Genomic DNA, 23,452 nt, shown 5'->3' on the forward strand with positions numbered 1-23,452 from the left:
GATACCACCAGTAGAGTGTTCTCCCGAGAGGCTCAGGTGGACCTCATATAGAAGATAGACCTGTGCTGTAAAGGATTAAGTAGCGGTAGATGCTGTAAACACACCCTGGTGGGCAACTTCTTCAAACATACATCATTTGAACTCCTATTGATACGGTCTATGGATATCAAACAGCTTTTCTAGGAGCTTATCAACCTTAATCTGTGGTGTGGAGTAGACATGATAGAAATGTGGACGTGCTGTGTCTGCGTTACCTGCAGGCAGCTTTGCTGGGTATTTCAGATGTATGAGAGACAAAGACAGGGAATGAAACAATGATTTTCTCAAATAATTAAATCTTGTCTCTCATATATCCAGTATCCTAGATTTGTTATTCGAATATCAGAAGAATTTCTTAGTGGAGTTCTAAACATTCTGCCTGCTGATTTCAATGAGTGTTGGAGATCTACCTGTGATTATTAATACCTTTGTAACCCAACAGCTAGGTGACAGAAATGTAAGGCACTTTGTTTGAAATGATACTTTGAGTAGTATTTTGATGTCTTGTGTTCTTGCTCCTGATTTAAAATACTGGAACAAAATACTTTTTAAATAATTAGGGCTTTTCAGGTTAGATTATTGACTAAAAAAGAATTCTAGAAACTGTGTGGAGAGGGAAAAGTAGATGTGTACAGCCTAAAAATGTGAAGTGTTTTTGAGGAGTGAACTATCCCTGTTGCAGGAAAATGTGTAAGAAGTTTTGTGGATTTTTTTAGTTGTATGGCAAAACTTTATTTTCTTTCTAGCAGATGTAGAAGGAAGCAGGGTCTGCTATCTGTATCTTTGAGCTATTTCAATTTGTGTCTTTGCAGTAATGTTCAGACTGCATATTTCCAGATGTGATTTTTTTGAGTTATTTTATAATTGTGTACTACTTTCTACTAATTAACTTATTTATTAACCTATAAAATTATTTTATATTTAATCTTCTTGCTTTTCATAGTATGTGCTAAACTTTATTTAATATAATTCATATACATTACAATTTTACAAGGGTTATTAACAAGGGAAATATTCATTTGTAAAGGGATATTAACTCTCATTTGCAAAGACAGCAAGAAGTTTGTGGTGTTAGCAAGAACTGGTAGTGTAAAATGAATCACTTGGAGGTTTTTTGTCTTCTGTCAGGAATCTTATTGAAAACAGTTCTTTCAATTGGCCAGACATTGTCCTGATTTTAGTCTGGTCTTCAGGTGAGCTTTTCTCTTCCTCTTTTGAACAGATGCTTATAATATGGGGGAAGAGCAATGCAATTGAAAAGTTACAGGCTCTTTTGTTTAGTTTTGATGACTGGTGTTTTCCCATTTTTAATCGCTTCAGATATGAAAAGAGCTATGGCACTTTTGTTCTCACAGTCCTTCTCTAGACTTTTTTTTTCATACTCTTTTCTTCAGGACTTTCTTCAGAATATTTAACATAACTTAGATGTTATCTAACTTTCTTGAACTGTGCCCAGATATTCTCCGGCAAAAACTGAAATGTGCCTTCAGCTTTTGCCCTCAGCTTTTGCCCTCGTATTGTATTTGTGTATTGTCTTCTGTGTATAGATGTATTGTGGTCTATGAGCTATGACAATTTGAGTCTATTCTGACTTTTTTAGGCACTTCGTCTCAGTAATGTAGCTATGGCGAAAACTACCACTGGTCAGATAGTAAATCTTCTGTCAAATGATGTGAACAAATTTGATCAGGTAAGGAGTTCTACAGGTCTTTCCAAGGGGCTGAAGCAATTGTGGGGTTTGAATTAAGACATTTTTGTTTGCATCTGATGATTAAATGTTTCTTATGAACGTTTTTTCTAGTTGTTTCTTGGACATCGTAGGAAGAGAAATATTCTCTTAAATTATGGTACTTTTTTTTCCCCTTAAGTACTTTCCTGCTGTTTTCCTAAGCTCAGAGAAATGTTGGTGCATGAAGATAAAACAAAATCAATGTGGTAATTTGCTTACTCTCTGGAGCTTAGGCACCTCCATGTACATTTAGATCTCTGAATCTGGTGCAGAATTCTCACTGGATGACACAGTACCTGCTGTAGGAAAAGATGCTTCCTCAACATTTTGTTATTAGGGTTTAATTCTTTAGTTAAGTCCAAAAGCTAATTTTTGTTTCTGAACTATTACCTAGGTAACGATTTTTTTGCACTTCTTATGGGCTGGACCAATTCAAGCTGTAGCAGTAACAGTTCTTCTCTGGATGGAGATAGGCCCATCGTGTCTTGCAGGAATGGCGGTTCTGATTATTCTTCTTCCTGTCCAGACCTGCATTGGGAGGCTTTTTTCTTCCCTAAGGTAAGGTCACGTGTATTGGATTGTAGGTATTTTCTGTCCTGGGTTTTAAAATATGCATACCGGATGAAGGTGGACTGCTGCTCTGAGATCAGCTTCTGTCTGGTGAGTCTTTTTGCTTTGACTTTTATCTTTGTCAGTATTTTTATTAGTTGCTAATGTGAGATTTCCAAACTCCTGTTTAGGGACTGGAAGTGTTACATCTTCCAAACGTGCTGAAAATATCTGCTGCTCATTAGCTGTCCAGTATATTAAAAGCCTTGGGCTACTTCTCCAGCTACCTTGCTGTAGATTTTGGATAGAATTGTGTAACTCCTTGAGCTTTGCCTTCCTGAATTGGTGCCTAGGGAGTGGTTACTACAAAGGCACTACTCTCAGTTCTGCCATGAGTTTAACTTATTGGGGTGATACAGGAGTTGCAGCAGAAAGCTCTGAAGGTTGCTTCCTCTCCTCCAAGATGGAGATGCAGAGAGAAAAAAGGGGAAGGAACTGAGAGAGAAAGGAAGAACAAAATTATAATGGTGGTTTTGATGGCAGCTATGAGGTTTCTAACTGTAAGGTTCTAGGTGATATAAAATGACTTTGCAGTAATTTTCCATTATCGGACAAACTTAATTTTCTGGTGCCTTCCTCTTAAAAAAATAGACTTGCCTCAAGTGGGAATATTGAATTATCTTCAGTGTTCTTGCTTCCTCCCTTTTTCTTGTGCAACTAATTATGTTCTACTTACATCATGAGTTTATAAATGGCTTTTGCATCTAAATGGAAATTTACTATTCCTTTACTGTGTACACCTATCCTTAGTAATGTTATGCTTTTTTGTTGCACTTGTATTTAGAGTGAATGGATTCCTTCTAGTTCTTTGGACAAATAAAACTTTTTTTAGTGAGTTATTTTTGGTTTCAAGTTCTGTTTTAAGAAAGGTTTTCTGGAGGTAATGAGGCTGGCATTGCTATTGCATGGCTAGGTATGAAGAGAGAGCTGATAATTACCAAACGAGACCAACTCATAGATTTTCTTCTATTTGTAACCACTGTGGTAGTCTTCAGTTGTTATGCTCATGTGCTGTTTCTCAAATAATGAGCCATTAAATGTTCTCTGTCAGATTTTTCTTTTTTATTATAAAGCCTGTTTGTGAAACACTTCCAATATCTTCAACATGTGCATTTTCACTGCATGTGTAGTACGCTTGCGTAAGTACCAAGCTACTTCACTGTTGGGTGTTTTAAGTTTGGAGATTTTGAGCTTTGAGTCAATGGTTAAAACACTTAGCGCTTAACTAGTGCCTTATCCATGGTGGTAAGCATTATTATCCCCATTTTACAGATGGGAAACTGAGGCACAAAGAGATTAAGTGACTTGTCCAGGGTCAGACAACAAGGTGACAAAAAACTCTTCCTGAAGGTATGTATTGTAAAAGTTAATCAGTGGCAATGTAACGCTGTTTGGGTTTTCCCCCCATTCATTAACAGCCACTTGTTTGGATGCAGTGCACAGGAAAAAAATTGTTAACCAGAAAAACTTGTGCTTGTTTGTGTGCACAGATCTTTGTATATATAAGTAGAAATCTGCAGTGAACAGAAAGAGTTAAGGGAAAAACTGAAGGGATTCCAGCTCTGTAATGATGAGTATGTTCACGTGGTAATTTCTGGGAATCTACATGGATTTAAGGAAATCAGCCTATGAAGAAGTAATTTAAGGATTAAGGCTTTTGCTAAAATGCAGGCATGCTCAGTGTGGCAGCTATTTTGTGCTATTATTCAGCATAGTACTAGAAATTCTCCAAAATACACATGATCTGATATATTATTTGAGAAATAGTTCAGCTGTTGGACTGAAGACTATTTACGAGAGCTCAATCCTTCCACTGCTTAGCCATGCAACTGTAATATTCTCATTTAAAGCCCTTTTACATTTTCTTTTAAGAGAAGAACTTTGTGGAACTGTTATATCAGATGTGATTAAAACCTACCAAATATGCTTCATGAAAGGAAAAAGGAATTTTGCAGCTTGCTTAATTTAGAATCATTATTAGTATCGTAGAGGAGACTTCTGAGACATTTGAAGAATTTTCATCTTCTTTTTCCTGTTGCACTCTTAAGCATGCTTTGTGACCATGTGTTTCCCAGTTGTCCTGATCTGCATGTACTAGGAACTTGGTATTTATAAAATTTGGGACACATCATCTTCTGCTGTAAATTGCTATCAGGTTACTGGAAGTTTGTGTGCTTTAAGCCTTTATATAATATTTCCGAGACTGTGGCTTCTGTTATGTATGTACAAAAATGTGCTTTTTGTAAGGTAGAGGAGTGTAACTTAAAGAAAAACGCTATGTCCCCAACGTCATGAACCTTTTAAAGCAACTTGAAAGAGGGTGGTTACTAGGATAACATTTCAGCAGGAAAACTGAAAAACTGGTTTGTGAGAACTATAGCCTTTTTGATTCACACCATTTAAAAAGAGAAAACTCCATTTTGAATTTGTTTGAAACATCCTCAACCTTCTGTTATCTGAAAACGAAGTCTGGAAGTTAGGTCTGAAAGGTGACCCTTTCAAAAGATTGCAGCTGAGAATTGTTTGCTGCTGCAGAGACATGAACAACCCATCCATAGTTGCATCCTTTTGCAGTGGTGGTCTGTTTTTCTTTTTGAACAAGGAAAGGAGGATCAAGCAAAGATAATTTCATTCTATGTCAGTATGGATGGTTTAGGCTAAGCCATCTTCCTCAGTCTTAATTCTTACTAAGGCTGAGTTTCTACATTTCTTTTTTCAATTTTCTTGTATAAATATTTCTTATACCCTGCTTCTACCATCCCAGCATTTATGGAACTCTGATCCTGAGCAGTTTTGTAAAAATGACAAGCAGGCACCTGAATTTCGTTCTGCTTAAGTGCTTTAAACCTAGCTATTTCTTTTAGAGAATCAGGGAAATCTTACAAGGGACAGGTTAAGCCGACAAAACTGAGCCATGCCTTCTCAGGAGCCTTTTTTTTAAAAAAAAAAAAATCTCTGAATCATAATTTTCATGGGTATATACAAAAATAAGTAATTTAGCAGGAAGAGGTATCTTTCATCAAAGTAAAGCCTACCATAGCTCACTATGTACAAAGTATGTTTGTCTACATGAATGAATTCAGAATCGTAATAAGCTTTATTAGCATGGTTTATTCTTTCATTACATGGCTTCTAACTTTCAATGTTTTTTTCCTAGGTGAAACTGCGATTCCATTATTTAATTATATATATATTCCAGTTTGTTCATCAGTGCAAACATAATATGGGACTAAAATACGTATATGTACTTTAGTGTTAATTACAGTTAATGCTTAAATAATGCTTTTTTATTATAGAGAACCATATCTAGATTAGCTTTCCTCAGTTATAGCTCATGTACTGTTGCTAAATACGCTTTTCATCAACTAGTGTTAATCTTAGAGAGCAGATGGAGGCCAGTTTCTTTCACGACATCAAAAGACCCTTATGAGAAGGGTTGTTATTTTAGCATTTCACAGCCATTTCAAAAAGTAATTTTCCAATTTTTGTTTGGGTCGAAATTTAGTATTTGTAATCTTTTTTTTTATTTCAGCATCTTTTGTACACAATATTTTGTTTAAGGAATACTGTATGTTTGCACAAGCTGACATATAATTCTGAACGTTGAATCAACTCTCAGTTCCCCAAGAACAGGGAATACCAGGAATACAGACATGACAAATCCATCTGCTGAGAGTCAGCTTGAGTATCTTAAGATACTGTTCTAGAAAGACTCGTTAATGCAATTACAATTATATGAATACTCTTTGCAATTAAAAGCAAAAACTTCATTAATATGACCATGTTATGTGATGGTAAATAGTCTCTCTTCTTTTGAGAATCTGAGAATGTTTACTTTGTGCTGTTTACAGAAGCAAGACTGCGACCTTAACAGATGTCAGGATTAGGACCATGAATGAAGTTATAAGTGGTATGAGGATAATAAAGATGTATGCTTGGGAAAAATCATTTGCGGAACTTGTGAATGGTTTAAGAAGGTAATCCTGGAAAGATCTGAATCTGTTTCCTTTTTTTTACATATCATTAAGTCATTATTTTGTGCTTTAAAGTGCAGTTTACTTCGCCTTCTTTGGCTTTTTTTTTTTTTTTCATCTTTCTATAGCAAGAATGAAGGAATGAAATATATCCTAGAGGGACAGAAGAAGAGGGGAAAAAACCCTTATATTTATAAATATCAAGTTCTTATGCTTTTTTTTAATGGTTGCATTTAGAAGCAGCAACTAATAAACTGTAGTAGTTGTAATTGAACAATTTCATCCTCACAGTTTTGTAATCCAATAGCAAGACACCAATAAGCAGGTGTTTCCTTTCTGAGAAATATAAGGAACCTGACTTTCTGTCCTAAATGATAGTACCCTGGGTAGTACTTTGCTTCCCCTTCTGCTTTATGAAGTATTGCACAAGCCATCTGGGGAGGGAGGACGGGAGAACAACAGCAGCTCGGAAATTCCCTAGTTGTTCAGCTGGCAAGACCAGCTGAGTTTCATATCATAAGATACATCATTTCAGAGGTCTGCAGCATCTGATTAAAACTTATTCATAAATTTGATTTCCAATCAATATTTGCACTCTTACTTGACAGTATAAGAGCACTTAGTCCTAAAGAATACTGTAGGAGTTTAGGTGCATAATTCTCATCATTTTATTTTCATGTTATGTCCATCTGCAGCGTGTGAGTAGAAGGTTGTTTTGCTGTAGATTCTGAGTTTTATTTTTTTTTTTAATTTATTTGGAATTCCTTTTTTTAAAATATTTTTTTTCCATTTACATCCATGTGCAGGCTTGCAAACTTGCTAATGTTCCCCGAGATGTTTATTCCTATGCACATAATCCTTTCCTCCTTTTAGATTACAGGATCCTCTAATTGAATGTTCTTGATTGATTGAAGTTTTCGCTGTCTTTCACGGAGCCATAGAGGATGCTTCTTTATTGAAAGCTTCCTCAATGGACATATTCACATTACTAAACTTCAGATTTCCAAGTTCAACACCTCGTTAGGGTTACAGGCTTCCTTTTTAACTATGGATTGAAATAAGCTCTTCCAAAACACACCTTGCATGCTCTTTATTTTCTTTAATTGTGCTGTGGGAAACTGTACTTAAAACTCTTAAATTCAGCCAGGTGATTTATTGCTTGGTATTTCCACAGTGGCCCTTGACAGTTGCTAAGGCAACATTTGAACTTCAGTTGCTCTTTTTTCCTGTGGTTGTCCTTATTAGTTTCCTTTGATATGACCGGGTTCCTTAAGACAGTGTAGTGTATTACGTACAGCCTGTGGGTAGGCTGTAGTTTATCTGATATTTATGGAGAGAAGCACAAAGAACTTGCTGATTGTCCACAGATAGTGAGAGGATTATTAGGGATTATTAGAGGGTGGGAAAAGAGTTTCATCCAGGATTGTAGGAGTAATTGAATTAGACCCAATTCAAATAGTTCACACACAAATGTTTTTTCACTGTACTCTGGAGTAGATCAGAGATTGTGAGCCCTTAAGCTGAAAAAATAAGTCTTTGAAACTCTTTGAAAGTCTGTAAATTCCGCCGATTTGGCAAGTATAGTGGGAAAGTTGCTTAACTAGCTTTCCAGTAGCGCATCCCTTCATCCTTCTCTCTGTTAAGTGAGGATTAAGTTTATTTCAAATTGTATAATCATAACTTGAGTTTCTAATCTTAGTATATAGTTCCGAGTGGAAGTTAATCAAAATGATCAGAACTTTCCCTGACAATTGCCAGGATATTTGGAAAGAGAAATTAGGAATAGTTTCAGGATGTTATATTCTATATTATTTCAAGCGGGTAAAATTAGATTTTATGGGGAAGGAGTTATGGCTCTCTTGATAAAGAAGAACTATTCTTTTAATAGGAAGTTAAGCCTGGTGGCACCCACATTGTAGATAGATAGTACAGTAATATTTTGAGGATTGGACTTGATGAGTCATTTAAGAATGGAAACTGAAATTTAGCTGAAATGGAAATTGAGAACATACACATCAGCAGCTTTTTCAGTTGCTGGAGGGAGAATTCAGTGTCTGTGCAGTAGTTCAATCACTATTTAGCTTGGGTAATGGCTGGCGGAACAGTTGGCTTCACACATCAGTGTTTTCTGAATTATGGACCAGAATTCCTAGAGCAAAAGAAGCCAGGAGCAGGGTCCAAATTGTGAAGGGTTTAGACTGAGATCAAAGGAAATACTGCAAATCCTGTGATCCAGCTTGAGGAGCAGCTGCTGAATAATGGCAGTACTTGGGACATGGGTGAACTCTTGATCTTTTGGAAGTTGCCTTGTTTTTTTCAACCACAGAGCATGTGTTGATCTTATCAGGAGTTATGCGACTGAACTCTACTGGATTTTGATACTGGAAGGATAAGGAGTTCGTGGATGCTTGGGCTTTATACTGCTATGTATATATTTTTTTCCTCTTTTGCTCTTGCACGCAACTCAGAGTCAAAACAGATTTGAATCTGAATTAAAATAATAGTTTGACCAAAGCAGGAAAAAAGAGTATTTTGGTTTTCTCTGTCTGAAAAAAAATAATTATTTTCTGTAGCCGTTAACATATTAAATATAATAATATCCCCCCCCTCAATGTCTAAGCCTTTAAAACTCTCTTTTGTTATTTACCATATAACATACATACTTTATGGTTATTTTTGTGTACAGTTCTTTATGTATGAGTCATGGTGGTGCGAGGGGAAGAGAAAGAGTATAAAAGTGAAGTCCTGGGAGTGGATTTCTCTTATCTGACTGTTGAGGGCGACTGTAATGAGAAACTTTGATGTGACTGTTTATCTTTTGCATTTTTAGGAAGGAGATTGCCATGGTTCTGAAAAGCTCCTACCTCCGAGGACTGAACTTAGCTTCTTTCTTTGTGGCAAGCAAAATAACAGTATTCATGACTTTCATGGCATATGTACTACTTGGCAATGATATCTCTGCAAGTCGGGTGTTTGTTGCAGTGTCCCTGTATGGTGCAGTAAGACTGACTGTAACTCTGTTCTTCCCTGCGGCTGTTGAGAGAGTATCCGAGGCAGTGGTTAGCATACGACGAATCAAGGTATGGTTATTAGTTTGAATTGTATGCGGATTTGTTCTCTTATTCTAACATTGTTTTGATGTCACTGAAAAAGCAGCCTTATTTTGGTTTTGCAGAGTTTGGGGTTTTTGATTAATATAACCTATTTTGAAAACTGAATGTGTTGCTGTGTAAGCCTGTGCAAAAACATGAAATGCACTGTAGGGCAGGCTGAAATGTAGGAGAAAAATGCAAAGTGTTGTAGACATCCTTAAAATAAGGTAAACGTGTGCAGATACATTGAGATTGGGACCTGGAGGACAGAGGAAGCAGATGGGAGCTGTAAGATTCATATGCACTGTACTACCCTGTCAGCTTTGGGGACAAGTGTGAACGCTGGTATCTTGTGGCTGCTTTCAGTGCTGGAGTGAAGACTCAAATACAATGAGGATGAACATTAGTAATGCTTTTATTTGGCAGATGGACTTCATTTTGCTTGGTTTGGTGTGTTTAGTGCATGTTGTGAATAAAATAGTCATGTTTACCATATATACCGGTACTTTAGCATAAATTGCGAGAGCAAAAGACTTAATTACAAAATGCATTTTGAATTTTGACAATTCCCAAATTGTCAGGTTATCAAAATTCAGAGTTGCAGCATACCAGCCATTTTTGCCAATTTTGCAAAACCACAGGATGATCTAGTTTAGAATACGGCAAACAAACACTTTAGATATAATCATATGTCTTTGCATAGTGTCACTGTGCTGTTTGTTGATGGAAGTAGCTAAAAATCTTTATTTTATGTTCTTCTCTCTGTGCTTGAATATAATAAATCATTATTTTCTTCGTTGTTGATAACTGTACTAAGCCCACACAAAAGCTTGCTTGGGATACTGGATATTGCACACTGTCTTTTTTGTACTCTCATATATCCTTTGTTCAGCTGCACGGCAGTGCTCATTTGAGGAATCTTTCTAACTGTGCAGTTTGAGAGGTGGAGAAGAGTGAAAAAGGTGCCTTAGGAACAGGAGAATGGCATTTCAGCAGAGGCAGCAATGATCTTTTCCTTTTTATCTCTTTTCTGTGGTTCCAACATATCTTACTGGTTGCATGATTTTGCTTCTAACAGCTGGCTCCAACTCCCCTCCACTTATGATACTTGAAAGGATGGTTTTTGGAAACCAGCTTTGGAATCAAGGTTTATTGGGCAAACAATTGTCCTAATGAATCTGTGGCATCCTTGATGGTGTCATCAACTTTTAGTTTCCATTTCCCAAACAATTTCAGGGTTGGACATTTTGCTTCTGAATGACAAGATGCTACCTGACAAAAGATGTGTTATTGAAATGTGAATAAGTAGAAGGGTATTAGGAAAAGAGAGTAGTAAATACAGAAGAAAATATTAAGATGATGACTAGGTACATTTGGGCAAAACTGAAAATATAAATATATATTTTAAGAAGATGGTCTCTTTTCGGTGTTGTGGAACAAGTTAGATGTCTGCACTGATCTTAAAAGTACTCTTGTAGAGGAGGAAGCAGGAGAATACTGTGCCTCAGGTGACAATAAAGAGCAATGGTCAAATGAAAAGTAGTAGCTTTTCCTCCATACTCATTTATACATACCTAAGAACTGTGTAGCAAAAAGAAAATTGCGGTCTCCTTATTGTGTTTTTCACCTAAGCCGTCTTTTCCTCTAACCCTTGCTACACACCTGAGAGCTGACCTGTATCTCTTCTCGAAGCTGAACCACTCTTGTGATGGAGCTGGAGCAATAGCCTCAAGGTTCCCTCATGAAACAAACTGCAAGCAGTTGTTTTTCAGTTTTTGGCAAAAACTCAGAAAACAGATATATTTCAGCTGGGTAAAAAAGATAGGTTTCTCTTTCAAGGACACAGTCATATCTCAAGCTAATGTTTGCTTCTCAGCATCCTGTGAGTGGAAGCAACTTTTTTCCCTTCTACATGGAAGATTATTAAGTACAAAATGAATGGCAGAATATTTTAAAAGAATTTAAAATGTCTCCGTGGCTTAAGTTATTTTACTGCTTTTGAAAGTGTATTTCTAGGGTTGATTTTTTTTTTTTTTCCATCACTGGTGAAAATTGTTGGTATTAACCCTATAACTTTATTCTTAATTTCTACTAGTTTTATTTTAAATATTCCACCTGTGATACTGTAATGTATTTTAGTTAAATGTCTAGGATTTATACCTGGTATGAATGCTACTGCTGGAACAAAAATTCCCAGTAAATGCAGAAACAATGAGAGACCAATTCCTTGCTTATAACTGCCATGGTATTTCACCCATCGTCTAAATCCAAGTCACACTTCTTAAGTCTTTTCTCACGCCACACACAGAGTCCTCATTTAGGCTGTGTCTGGAGTTTCTTTCGCTGCCTACCAGCCTCTTATCCTGAGTTCTTTATTATTACACATGTAGCCATTTGGGTCTGCCTGTCTAAAACAGTGCTCAGCGATACTCACTTGGCCAGAGAGCTCAGCCATGTGTTGCTTTGCACTTTTGCCTTTTAGTGGACGTGTATGTATCTATGTGCATTCAATTTGGAGGCTGCTGCATTAAAACACTTCTCACTCCTCTCTGAAATGATACCTGCCAGCTGGCGTTTGAACAATATCTCTTTGTGCCTATTAACATCTAGCAATACTCTTCCTGTGGCTCCTGGCATCTTCCTTTTGCTTCCCTTGACTTCTGCAGGTCTTTAGCAGCTATCTCACTTCTTGAAGCTGTTCGCTTAGTATTTGCTCACTAGTTTTGGCTCAATATTTCTCGAAATATTGTCTGCTAGAGCAAGTTGAAGGTCTTTATGCTCTGGGATTCAAAGCATGATAGAATTTTTCTGGTTTTGCCTTAAAATTTTGGTAACTATTATCCTTGAAAGCTTTCTCTAGCATTTGGCTCTTCCCTTTCTAGATGCGTTTGAGGTATTTGTAATCTAACGTCAGGCAAGGTGTGCCAGAAGTGTGGCTCTGGTACAAAAGTGCACATTTATGCAACTTGAAGGAAAGATTCTCTGACTGGGATATCTAGACGTATAGTAGTGAAAATGCAATGAAACAGTTATCAGGTGTAAACTTTGTTTTTGTTAATGCCCTGGAATTTAAAAGGAGGAAAGTTTCAGATAGCATTCTGCAGCCTTTTAGTCACTGGAAGAAAGACTGTGTAATAGGGACAGAAGACAGTTTCTTACTCTGTCCTCATAGTTCTTCCGAGTGAAACGACGTAAGCCTTTACCTTCAAAGCAGTGGAATGATAAGATGTTACAGTGGGAGTTTAATCTCTTCCACATGGAAAGAAGGGGAATCAAACAGTGGTATGTTTTTTCAGTGTTTCAAGGAAAAGACAGGATGGGTTCTGAAGGGCTGTTTCCTTCAGGAATTCTGTTTTATTGAGCAGGTAGTTGTTAAGAGTCCTGTAGTGATTTAATGTTATTAAACCTGCACTTTTGTTTTTTGGGGCAGAATTGCTGGCTAGTTACACATACACTTGAGGAGTTGTACATTGCTTTGGAAATGTAATTTCTTGATTGGTTTGTGATTGTTCTGTTTTCTCCCCATAATTAATGTACTGTGTGCTTCTTCTAATAACATGTGCTTGGGTTCCTTTCCCATTCTCAGTCTCACATTAGGCAATACCCTTTGCTTTTCTTTTATTGCAGAACTTTCTGGTCCTTGATGAGGTCTCGCACTTCCAGCCACAACTGCATGGTAATAATGAGAATATCATTCTTCACGTTCAGGATTTGACTTGCTACTGGGATAAGGTAAGTTTGCTTCTACTGAATGTAAAGTATGTTGTCACTCTAGTCGCTTTAGGTCTAAAAAAGCAGAATGTCTGCGTATTGTGTGCTGATGTTTTGTAGCCCATCTTTTGTGTATGGAAATCCTTTTTATATGTTAACTGTAGAATAATAGTGAAAACACTATCAAGTGCATCTTAGAAGTAGCTGTTCCTGAATATTATACTAAGTGAAAATCTGTGCTTTTCAATCTGAAAATACCTCTTGTTATTAAACAGCACTGTGTTGTAGCTGAGATGCTTAAATTGCATGAAAGAGAGGCAGCACAGTAGGGTGGGCTGTGGTGTATGGAGGTTTTTACTGTCAACTGAATGCTGATCAGGACCTTATAGGACCAGTGCAATATTGTACTTCTTGTAACAGATTTGAAAATAGAGACTAATTTGCATGTAGTTGTTACTCTGTAGCTGAACAGTCTCAATTGAAACATACAAATTGTTTTTTGCTTAGAATGCACTAAACTCACCAAAATGACTAGAAAAAAGAATCTCAGGTGATAAATGTACTATGTATTCTTTTCTGTAAGAGAGGCAAAGATTGACTGTTTCTGTTTCAATACTGCAGTTGCTATGGTAAGCAGCAATTTGTGATGAATTGTCAGAGCTGTTATAAGCTGCCAGTATCCTTGCACAAGGGAAACTTCAGTCTCCATAAGAAATGCTGGAAGCTCAAAAATGAATTTTTCATGTAAATGTAATGCATATAAGAAATGTCCATGTATTTACCTTTATGTGCTGTGTCCCAAGGAAGATAGTGTGAAAATATGTGAGGATCAACCTATTACTACTACTCAGCTACAAAAGAAAAATGTTACATTATTGTGTTTTACTTTCTGAGAATTGTGTCTGAGACATAAATTCTTTCTGAGATGTTGAACAGGCTTTTAACTGATATGAAAAACTTAATGGTGAATATATTCTAATGCAAAACGGAATGCATTTCTTAGTCTGTTTTCTTCCCATACCGATAAAAGTACCACTGTTAACAATTTATAGGAAATGGTTGCATAATATGCCCATAAAACACCTTCATTTTTTTTTCATGAGTTTTTTATATGGCATAAAGCAGAGCAGCATGACTGGAATTCTTGAGCTTCCTTTTGTTTTTTTTTAAAAAAGCAAAGCAGCAAACCACCCACAAAACTGTTAATGTAGTTTTCATTTTGATGTTTAATTGCAATGTGAGTGGGAGAATAATTCTCTTCAAACTATTAAAAGCAGTTCAAAGTTTTTCTTACATACTCTTACAATAATGCAAAATAATTTTAGAGTCACTCACTGAAGAGACAACGAGTTCAGAGAGAGGAATTATAAAAGCAATAATAAAAGTATCCTATCCTTTGTCAAGTAACTAACTTAGCTTGCTACCCTGACTAGATTTCTCATGACTCTTGGGCTCTCTATACAGACACTGTTGAGCTGGATGATAATTTTTTATTTTTGAAGATTATGAGCTAAAAGAGATACTAAAACCCCCTACAACTCACAAATCCAAAATAACTGGAAGTGAAAAAGGGATTATTAGCTAGACTTTTAGGAAAGCATCCTAACATGGTGTATAGCAGTTTATCAAAAGATAAACAAAACCAATTAATTCATGGTCACACTCCTGTTTCATTAAGGCAAGCATTATCTGAGTCCCACAGGCTAGTATGATACCAGCACCGAACTAGGAATTCTTCGATACAGCGTTTTACTGATACGCCTTGAGTTTACAGAAGAGTTTGTCTGCTCAACTCAACAACTTTGCTCAAATTCTTGAATTTTAAATCTAAAGGCCAAGTTTATCCCTTGTAATTTTGCTCTCTTAAAGGAGGAGCCCAAGTAGTATAGTACCTCTGTCAATGTGTGATCTCTTTATCTCTTAGATGGGATGAATTGCTTCTTTCTCTTGGCTTTAGGGTGTGTAAGTCTGCCCACACTCACCTAAGGAGTTTATTCCCCTGAAAGGGTTATTATCCTGCCCTTCTGTCCTCACACTCTGCCTCTGTTCCCTACGTTGTGCTGGTGTTAGTGCTCGTGTGTACAACCCTGTGGTGAACCAGTTCAGAGGGATAAGACATTAGAAAATTAATAACTTCAAATGTGATTAATTTTCTGGTAGCTGAGTCTCCTGAGCGGTCTATCTGCAAGGTTAGGCAAGAACCAGTGGCAGCAGAAGAGGAAAGAAAGACATGGGGAGCTGGGACATTTGGTGGTAATGAGCTGTCAGATTAACTTAACTGTAATATTAGTCTGTGCTCTAATTTAAGTGAATCATAAAATCATTGAATTGTTTGGGTTGGAAGAGACTTTAAAGATCATCTAGTTCCAACCCTCCTGTCATCGGCAGGGACATCTCTCACTAGATCAGGCTGTCCGAGGCCTCAACCAACCTGGCCTTGAACACTTCCTTGGAGGGAGCATCCACGACTTCCCTGGGCAACCTGTGCCACTGTCGCATCACCCTCATTGTGAAGAATTTCTTCCTAATGTATAATCTAAATCTTTCCTCTTCCAATTTAAAGCCGTTCCCTCTCATCCTATCACTCCATGCCCTTGTAAAAAGTTCCTTCCCAGCTTTCTTGTAGCTCCTCTCTCAGGTACTGGAAAGTCACTATCATGTTGCCCCAAAGCCTTCTCTCCTCCAGTCTGAACAACCTCTTCTCTCTCAGCCTGTCCTCATAGCGGAGGTGTTCCAGCCCTCTGATCATCTTTGTGGCCCTTCTCTGGACCTCTTCCAACAGTTCCATATCCTCCTTATGTTGAGGATTCCAGAAATGGACACAGTACTCTAGGCGGGGTCTCACGAGAGCAGAGTAGAGGGGGAGAATCATCTTCCTTGACCTGCTGGCCGCAGTTTAGTGCCTAAAAATAGATGTGATGAATTCAGGACAAATTTTAATTATGAAGAAAGCTATTTTGCAGAAACACCATGCCCCTTAGGTGTTTGTGGCCATGCTGTTTGCTTATGTTACTACTTTTGTTTAGGGTCTATGATGTCTTACAATACTGCTTTAATATATAATACATGGGTGGTCATTTAAAAACTTTAATGTTTTTAGGTTTTTATCATGTATTTTTATGAAAATCTTAGTGTGGGAAGAAATATCTTTGCACTTTTGTGAATGCAGAAACACAGCCTCCAGAAGTCTGAGGAAAGGTCTGTGTGTCTGAAAGCTTGTTTACTTTTTCCATATAGACTAATGAATTTAATGAGAGATTTTTTTTTTTTCCCCAACAGTCTTTGCACTAAAAACCCCAAACACTTAGCTGCCACAAGTTAGTAGTATTCCCCTGATCTTAGCACTGACTGAACACCTGAACTGCGCTCTCTGGACTGAAAAATCAAATTCATTTTGAAATGCTGACTGGGGAGGTGGAGTGTGAGGAAAAGGGTAAAAAGCCCCGTTGATGCCACCTTGTGGAAATTTATGGTAGTAACAAAAGTAGACTTGCAGAGTTGCACAGTGTGCACAAGTTTAGGTTCTCACAGCGTGGCTCTGATTTCATGTGAATCTCACATGGTGCTTCTGTGAGGTGGAAACGGTGCTGGGGGACACGCAGCATTGAGCTCTGGGTATGCTGTTGCCTAACTGAACGTTTCTCGTGGCGTGAATGGACACATGTGCTAGTCCAGGTCTCCCAGCCATCGTAGGTGTGAGTGATGCTGTACCCGTGTCTCTCCAAAATAAATTTGAAATGAGTTGCAGGATTCCTCTGTTTGCAGTCCCAGAACTCGATGACGGAGCAGATTTTGTGTGGAGTTAGGTGGTGCCCTCTACAGCCTCTTGAGCTTCAAAGGGTGGCTGGAGATTTTAAGCAGTCTGCAAGTTGTTAAGAGATACTCTTCACCTTGTTCTTCTTTCTTGAAGCTTCAGGCTATTTTTGTTTTTTTTCTTTTGTCCTTTAATAGGAATGCTATCACAATACAGCTTCTCCTTTTTTTTTTTCTTTTTAAAGGCATATATTTTCCTGTTTGCATTTTAGTGTTAGTCACGCTTAGCGAGGTCTAAGGTGCATGTAAAGGCATATCCTGTTACAAGGCTGTTGAGGGAGCTGCACAGGGTCATTAGGAATTGCGGTTTAGCGTAGCAACTGAAGACATGAGCATTCTTTTCACAAGAAAAAGGCGTTTTTACAACCTTCATAGGAAGGGTACAAAAAATTGTTGGGATTTAAGCCCTTATCAGTAGGGTAACATAAAGGATAGACATATTAAAAAGAAATATTAAATAAACAATGCTACAGTAGTATATTTTCACACAAATAGCCCACTGTGTTATCAGTGAGAATTCTCGGAGATCCAAGATATAGAAGATGAAGTTGTGTAACATCTAACAGCATTTTTCTAATTTCACTTCGGATAGAGCCTTGACTACAGCAAACACAGACCTGGCTTTCCTGGGGCTCTGAGAGAGAGCTTCAACCCTTCCTTTTGTCAGCATTTGTCCAGCTGCTTATGGTTCTGGGCATGCCATGCTGGGGCTGCAAGTGCTGGGGTTCAGCAGAGATCTCTTAGTTTTGAGGCTGCCACCTCAACCTTGTGCTGAGCTGCAACGAGGATGTGTTGATTTGGAGGAAGAGCTGCTCCTTCTGCCTTGGGGTTCCTTATTCCTTGAATGCTGTTTTCTCTGTGTTAGTTTTTTCTGGTGAAGGATTGGGGTCTTATAAAAGTGTTTGTGAATTACTGAAGAGGCGAGCTACGCCTGAAAATTTGGTGGGCATATGCGTTGCTAATTTACAGTGAATTATGTGCGTTGTTTTCTGTTGAAGAATTGCTTTGATGGTGTATATTTGAGTATTGAGGGAGACTGACTTTTTCTTCTATCCACAGAGTTTAGAAAGCCCAGCACTTCAACAGCTTTCATTTACGGTCAGACGAGGGGAATTATTGGCTGTGATTGGTCCTGTAGGAGCTGGAAAAGTGAGCGTTAATGTTTACTTCGTTCTCTGGGGTTTTGATGAGTTTGTTAAATGTGACTGGGAACTTGAAAATGTCCAGTTCTTTTCTCTCTATAATAACACACTTCACAACAAGATACTGACATTCAAGAATGGCAGATGTCCTTCTAGGGGTGGGGAGGGGATGGTTCAGAGTTAAACAGTACTTTGTATGATGGTTCTAGACTGCATGGAAAGGGTACAAGTGCTCTTCTACTGTTAGCAGTAGTTTGACAGGGCAGTAGAGGCCATCATGCCGGTAAACACTGTGCAGTCTCTGTGATGTCTTTAATACAATCAAACTTTTCAATTTTTATATCATTTTTTTAATCTTTTCCAGTCTTCGCTCCTAAGTGCTATTCTTGGTGAGCTGCCTAAAGACAAAGGCTTGATAAATGTTACTGGAAGAATTGCCTATGTTTCTCAGCAGCCTTGGGTGTTTTCTGGTACAGTAAGAAGTAATATACTGTTTGATAAGGAATATGAGAAAGAAAAATATGAAAAAGTTTTAAAAGTCTGTGCTCTTAAAAAGGTATGAGTTTGTCTTTGTATGTTTTATTTCCATGATCTTTATTTTTATATTAGTGTTCCTTCGACTTGTGGTACCTGCTGCATTATATAATATGTGGAATTGAGTATTATTTCTAGCATGTGAAACAAATCCTGTCGCTTAACAGAAATACATGTAATGATTTTTGACATCCGTGTGTAAGCGTATTCTTGTAATTCATAAAACTTACACTAGAGGGAGACGTAGTTTATGTGAACTGCAGACAGATTTGGGAAAGAGTATTCCCAATTACTTAATTTTATAATCACATTTAGCCGTTTTCACTGGTATTGTGGTAGGTGTGCGTGTAAATCCAAGAAAAGGAGGAAAACGAGTATGATGCTAGCACTATTTATGACTTCTATTTTTTAAATATCCTATGTTACTTTTAAAAATAAATGTCACGTATGTCAAGTTTTATGCATTGCTAGCAGCTATCAAAAGAACCTTGGTGCTGTATATTGGAGAACTTACTGAGCCCAAGTAGTTTTATAAAAAAATATTTTTGAAAGGTCTGTGCTCAAAGAAGTTTGTGACATGAGATACGGAAGAGGATTAAGCCAGATTTGTCAAGAAACAGACATTTTGCTTGACAGCTAAAAAGGTTTTATGCAGCATGTTACGATATTCCTGTCAGCAGCGACACAGGTGAAAAGCAGATGGTTACTGTGATGAATTTGGGTTTTTTGCAAGGTTTTTACACATGGTAGATAGAGTTTAAATATCCTGCTGATATTCAGTCATATGCTGTTGTCTAAACTTAAGGTTTTAGTGACTTTAAAAGACAGCAAACTGCATTTAAAAAACCACACTTCATATTTGATGGTAGATTTGCTTTCATAGTTTTCTTTCAAATTTACATATCTTGTAAAAACTGTGAATAAACTTTCAGAATATGTGATATAGCTTAGTATAAACTTCTGTATTTCCTGAATAAGAAATGCAGTAATGGAACACTGTATAATTTAATTCTCTTACTTGTAGTCCCAAGCCCCATCAATTAACCAAATCTGGGGGATGAATTTGTTGTTATTTCTCTTGGACACATTGCAGTAAGAATGTATGTTCTTACATACTTAGTTACTGTTCTTAATGCAGTTCTTGGGGACATTGGCAAATGGAAGATAATTTACTGATAGTAGTTCAGTTATATTTATTGTGTGAGGTCATTTTCTTCTAATAAATAATTAATTTACTGTTCTACTTCATAATTTTTAGTTTGATTTTGCTGAATTTCCATCAAATATTTTTTGTAACACTAAGAATAGTAGTGCACTTCCCTCTGTCAGAGCTGTAGAAAAAGTGAACTTTTAAGATTTCACCTATTTTTAATGCTTTTTTAAAGCAACTGCAGATTTTTCATTCAGTGTGAATCCTTGTATTTTAATGTGAGATGATAAATTGATACTTCTCAAATAAGAAAAAGTTATGTTGAAGCAGCTTTGTCAGTTTTTGAAGCTAAACACACCGATAAAATCTTGCTATCTCTTCTTTCTTGTTCACAGGACTTGGAATTGTTAGCAGATGGTGACTTAACAGTAATAGGAGATCGTGGAGCTACACTGAGTGGGGGACAGAAGGCCCGTGTAAATTTGGCCAGGTTAGTGTGTTTTGCCGTTTCTAAAATTTACAAACTATAAGACTTTGTGATACTGATATTGCCTTTAAACCTTTTAGAGCTGTGTATCAAGATGCAGACATCTATCTTTTGGATGATCCACTGAGTGCGGTAGATGCTGAAGTTGGAAGACATTTGTTTGAAAAGTACGTTACTGCTTTATTTTCTCTTAAAATACAATTGTTATCTTCTAATTCCTCATAGAGAAGCTTAACAAAGCATTTTTGGGGAGATGTATCTCTTACCAAAACTTAATGCATTCATTTTCTGCATTTATTTTTCCTCTATTTTATGTATTTGGAAGATGTATAGTTTTTTTTCCTCCGTGTGTCTTTCATTTTGTTCTTTGTTTTTTTAAAGCCCTGTAAAATTCTGGTTTGAAGATATTAGAATTATTCTTAAGGGAATACACACTGTTTTCTTGAGTAAAATGTCCGATTTCAAACATTAGTATTAGGGTTTATGAATGTTGGGTTTTATGAATGTTAGTACTGAGTGAAGAATAGTCTGTGGGGGATTTTAAATCACTTCCTAAGTTTCTGAAGCTTTATTTGCACAGCACATAAGCATTTAATTGAAGTGGTTAAAGAAAAAGATAGAACTCTCTTAGATTCTTGAGTGATTTTTCATTTTGGTTCTTGAGTGGTTGAAATTTCTCTTGGGTAGGTGAAACAGGGAACTGTGGCCTGCAGAGTAGATGATTGAGAGCACAAATAGAGGAGAAGTGAATGTATAATCTTACCAGGAAAGAGAGAGATATTGGGTCTTCTTTCATTCCTGAAGAAATAGGAGAGTGTTCATTAAGTCAGGTTCTCTTCTCAATAAGTTTCCTCTTCTCAGTCTCTCTTCTTTCAAGCTGTCTATCTGCGACACAGCAAGTATGAGTATAATCCAGTTATTCCTAGCCAGTGTTTCACCCTTGCTTCTTTATAGCTTGCAGAGCTCTCTGTATCAAAAGGTATAATCTAGACTTTATTAGAAGTAGAAGGAAAAACTTTTATTGACTGAACTCAGTAGGCTTTGGTTGAAGCCTTAAATGAGACCATTTTCTTGAGCATACTTAAATCCTTTGAATTCCATGCTCCAAATACAGGAATTAATTTGGTTTTACTGTTATTCCCTTCTCTCCACCCCTAGACAATCATAAAAACTTGTCTTGCAGAAATGGTTGTAGAATTTGCATTGATTAGCATTGCATGCATGTTCTTTTTCCCTATGTGGGGAAGCTTTTAGTATCTAAACTTGAAAACTGTACATCTTATTGATGTTTGCAGTTTCAAATCTGGAGATCCCTCTGAAACCCCATCAATGTTCTGTTTTATTTTGTTGATTTCTTTCAGTGGCTACTGTTTGTTTCCATCAGAAGGTGTAGAGTAAGAGTTTTATGATGCATAGATTTTAAGTTCATTATTCTGTGCAGGATGATTTTCACCTGGCACGACTGACAGTTGGAGTTCATTACTTCTGTGGTTCACGTACTCAATCATGATGCCTGTTGAAGCTATATCTAGTCTTTAGCTGCTGATTGTCTGTTTATGCACAAGATTGCTCTACAACTCCAGCATCTGACTGTATCAGTGAAGGTGTTCTGAAAGGTCACCCACCTGAGCTGTTAACCTGTTTCTCCCTTAAGTCTTAAGGTCTTTTCACCAAAGGGAAAACAGGAAAGTACAGTAGTGTCTTGCAAAGGAGGTCAGGTTGCTTCTTCAATTTTTCTGCTTTTATGTGACATGTGACATTAGGAGCATCTACATCTACTGTGTTCAGTTCTGGGCCTCTCACCACAAGAAGGATGTTGAGGCTCTGGAGCGTGTCCAGAGAAGAGCAACGAAGCTGGTGAGGGTGCTGGAGAACAAGTCTTACGAGGAGCAGCTGAGGGAGCTGGGGTTGTTTAGCCCGGAGAAGAGGAGGCTGAGGGGAGACCTTGTTACTCTCTACAACTATCTGAAAGGAGGTTGTGGAGAGGAGGGAGCTGGCCTCTTCTCCCAAGTGACAGGGGGAGGACAAGGGAGAATGGCCTGAAGCTCCACCAGGGGAGGTTCAGGCTGGATATCAGAAAAAAATTCTTCACGGAGTCATCGGGCACTGGCACAGGCTGCCCAGGGAGGTGGTCGAGTCACCTTCCCTGGAGGCGTTTAAGGAACGGGTTGATGAAGTGCTTACGGACATGGTTTAAGGGAGTGTTAGGAATGGTTGGACTCGATTATCCAGTGGGTCCTTTCCAACCTGGTGATTCTATGATTCTATGATCCAACTGCAAAACTGGAAGTCTGGATATGCAAAACCATAAAAGAGCTAGAGACCATTGCTCTGTGAGCACAGTGCATGTTTTACTGTTAAAAGTGTGGAGGTGAGGAGAAATAAGAAGGCTATCTCAGAGAATTTGAAACTCGGAAAACTAGGTGGAGTTTTTCCTTTACTTTCATTTACTTTTCTTCCGCAGCTGGAGGTTGCTTTGAGCAAAACAGATAAAAGTGGAATGGAAGCATTTTGTGGAGAAAATGGGCTGGGTGGAGTAATGGTGGCAAGGAAAGCTGAGCAATATTTCCTTGTTCAAAATCTTAAGGGAGGGCTTCATTACAAACAAGTTCTTTTCCGAGGCCTTCATGGCAGCTGTAAGAGGTGCCAGGGCTAGTGGGGAGAGCGTTATACTCAGTAGCTCGCTTTGAAAAACAAGGCAGGGTGTGTTCTTTAATGCTTCTTGAATAGTGTGCTAGAAATGTGAAGAAGAGAATGAGCACTTGGGCAAGAATGATTTTTTAGAACATGGTGCTGAGGAATGTCCGAGACACCACTTCATACAAGCTGCCCCCAGGAGTCCAAACCGCGAGGCATAAAACAATGGACAAGATGGAAGAAACGGGATTATTTAATGAGAATCTGAAGTGGGTATTGTTCAGTTCACTCGCGCTTTTTTTCCCCCCTTGTAATTGTATATTAATGTTTAATTTTTTTAGAAATGTCTGGTCTATGGGTATACATCAAAGATAGGTATGTTCCTAGTAATTCCTTGAAACTACCTCCTGTGGATGGCTGGTTCATTATGTTTAATGCTTCTCTCTGCTCTGTTCAGCTACTGCAGTAAACAGTTTAATATATATAAATACTTTTCAAATGAGAAAGAATGTGAGTAGTACATCTCCAGTGGGAA

General features: G+C 37.6%; 1 protein-coding gene across 2 annotated transcripts in view; it reads left to right on the forward strand.

Moving 5' to 3' along the window:
* Positions 1-23,452, forward strand: part of ABCC4 (ATP binding cassette subfamily C member 4) — a 151,342-nt gene that overhangs the window by 22,115 nt on the left and 105,775 nt on the right. For both annotated transcript variants that reach the window (XM_054087756.1, XM_054087759.1), the window contains exons 5-13: positions 1,640-1,729; positions 2,163-2,326; positions 6,229-6,354; positions 9,182-9,431; positions 13,071-13,175; positions 18,027-18,116; positions 18,474-18,665; positions 20,189-20,283; positions 20,361-20,447. In XM_054087756.1, coding sequence (XP_053943731.1) covers positions 1,640-1,729; positions 2,163-2,326; positions 6,229-6,354; positions 9,182-9,431; positions 13,071-13,175; positions 18,027-18,116; positions 18,474-18,665; positions 20,189-20,283; positions 20,361-20,447 — 1,199 coding nt within the window. The remainder of the gene's footprint in view (positions 1-1,639; positions 1,730-2,162; positions 2,327-6,228; positions 6,355-9,181; positions 9,432-13,070; positions 13,176-18,026; positions 18,117-18,473; positions 18,666-20,188; positions 20,284-20,360; positions 20,448-23,452) is intronic.

Source organism: Cuculus canorus, chromosome 1 (genome assembly GCF_017976375.1).
Source record: "Cuculus canorus isolate bCucCan1 chromosome 1, bCucCan1.pri, whole genome shotgun sequence".
Taxonomy (NCBI): domain Eukaryota; kingdom Metazoa; phylum Chordata; class Aves; order Cuculiformes; family Cuculidae; genus Cuculus; species Cuculus canorus.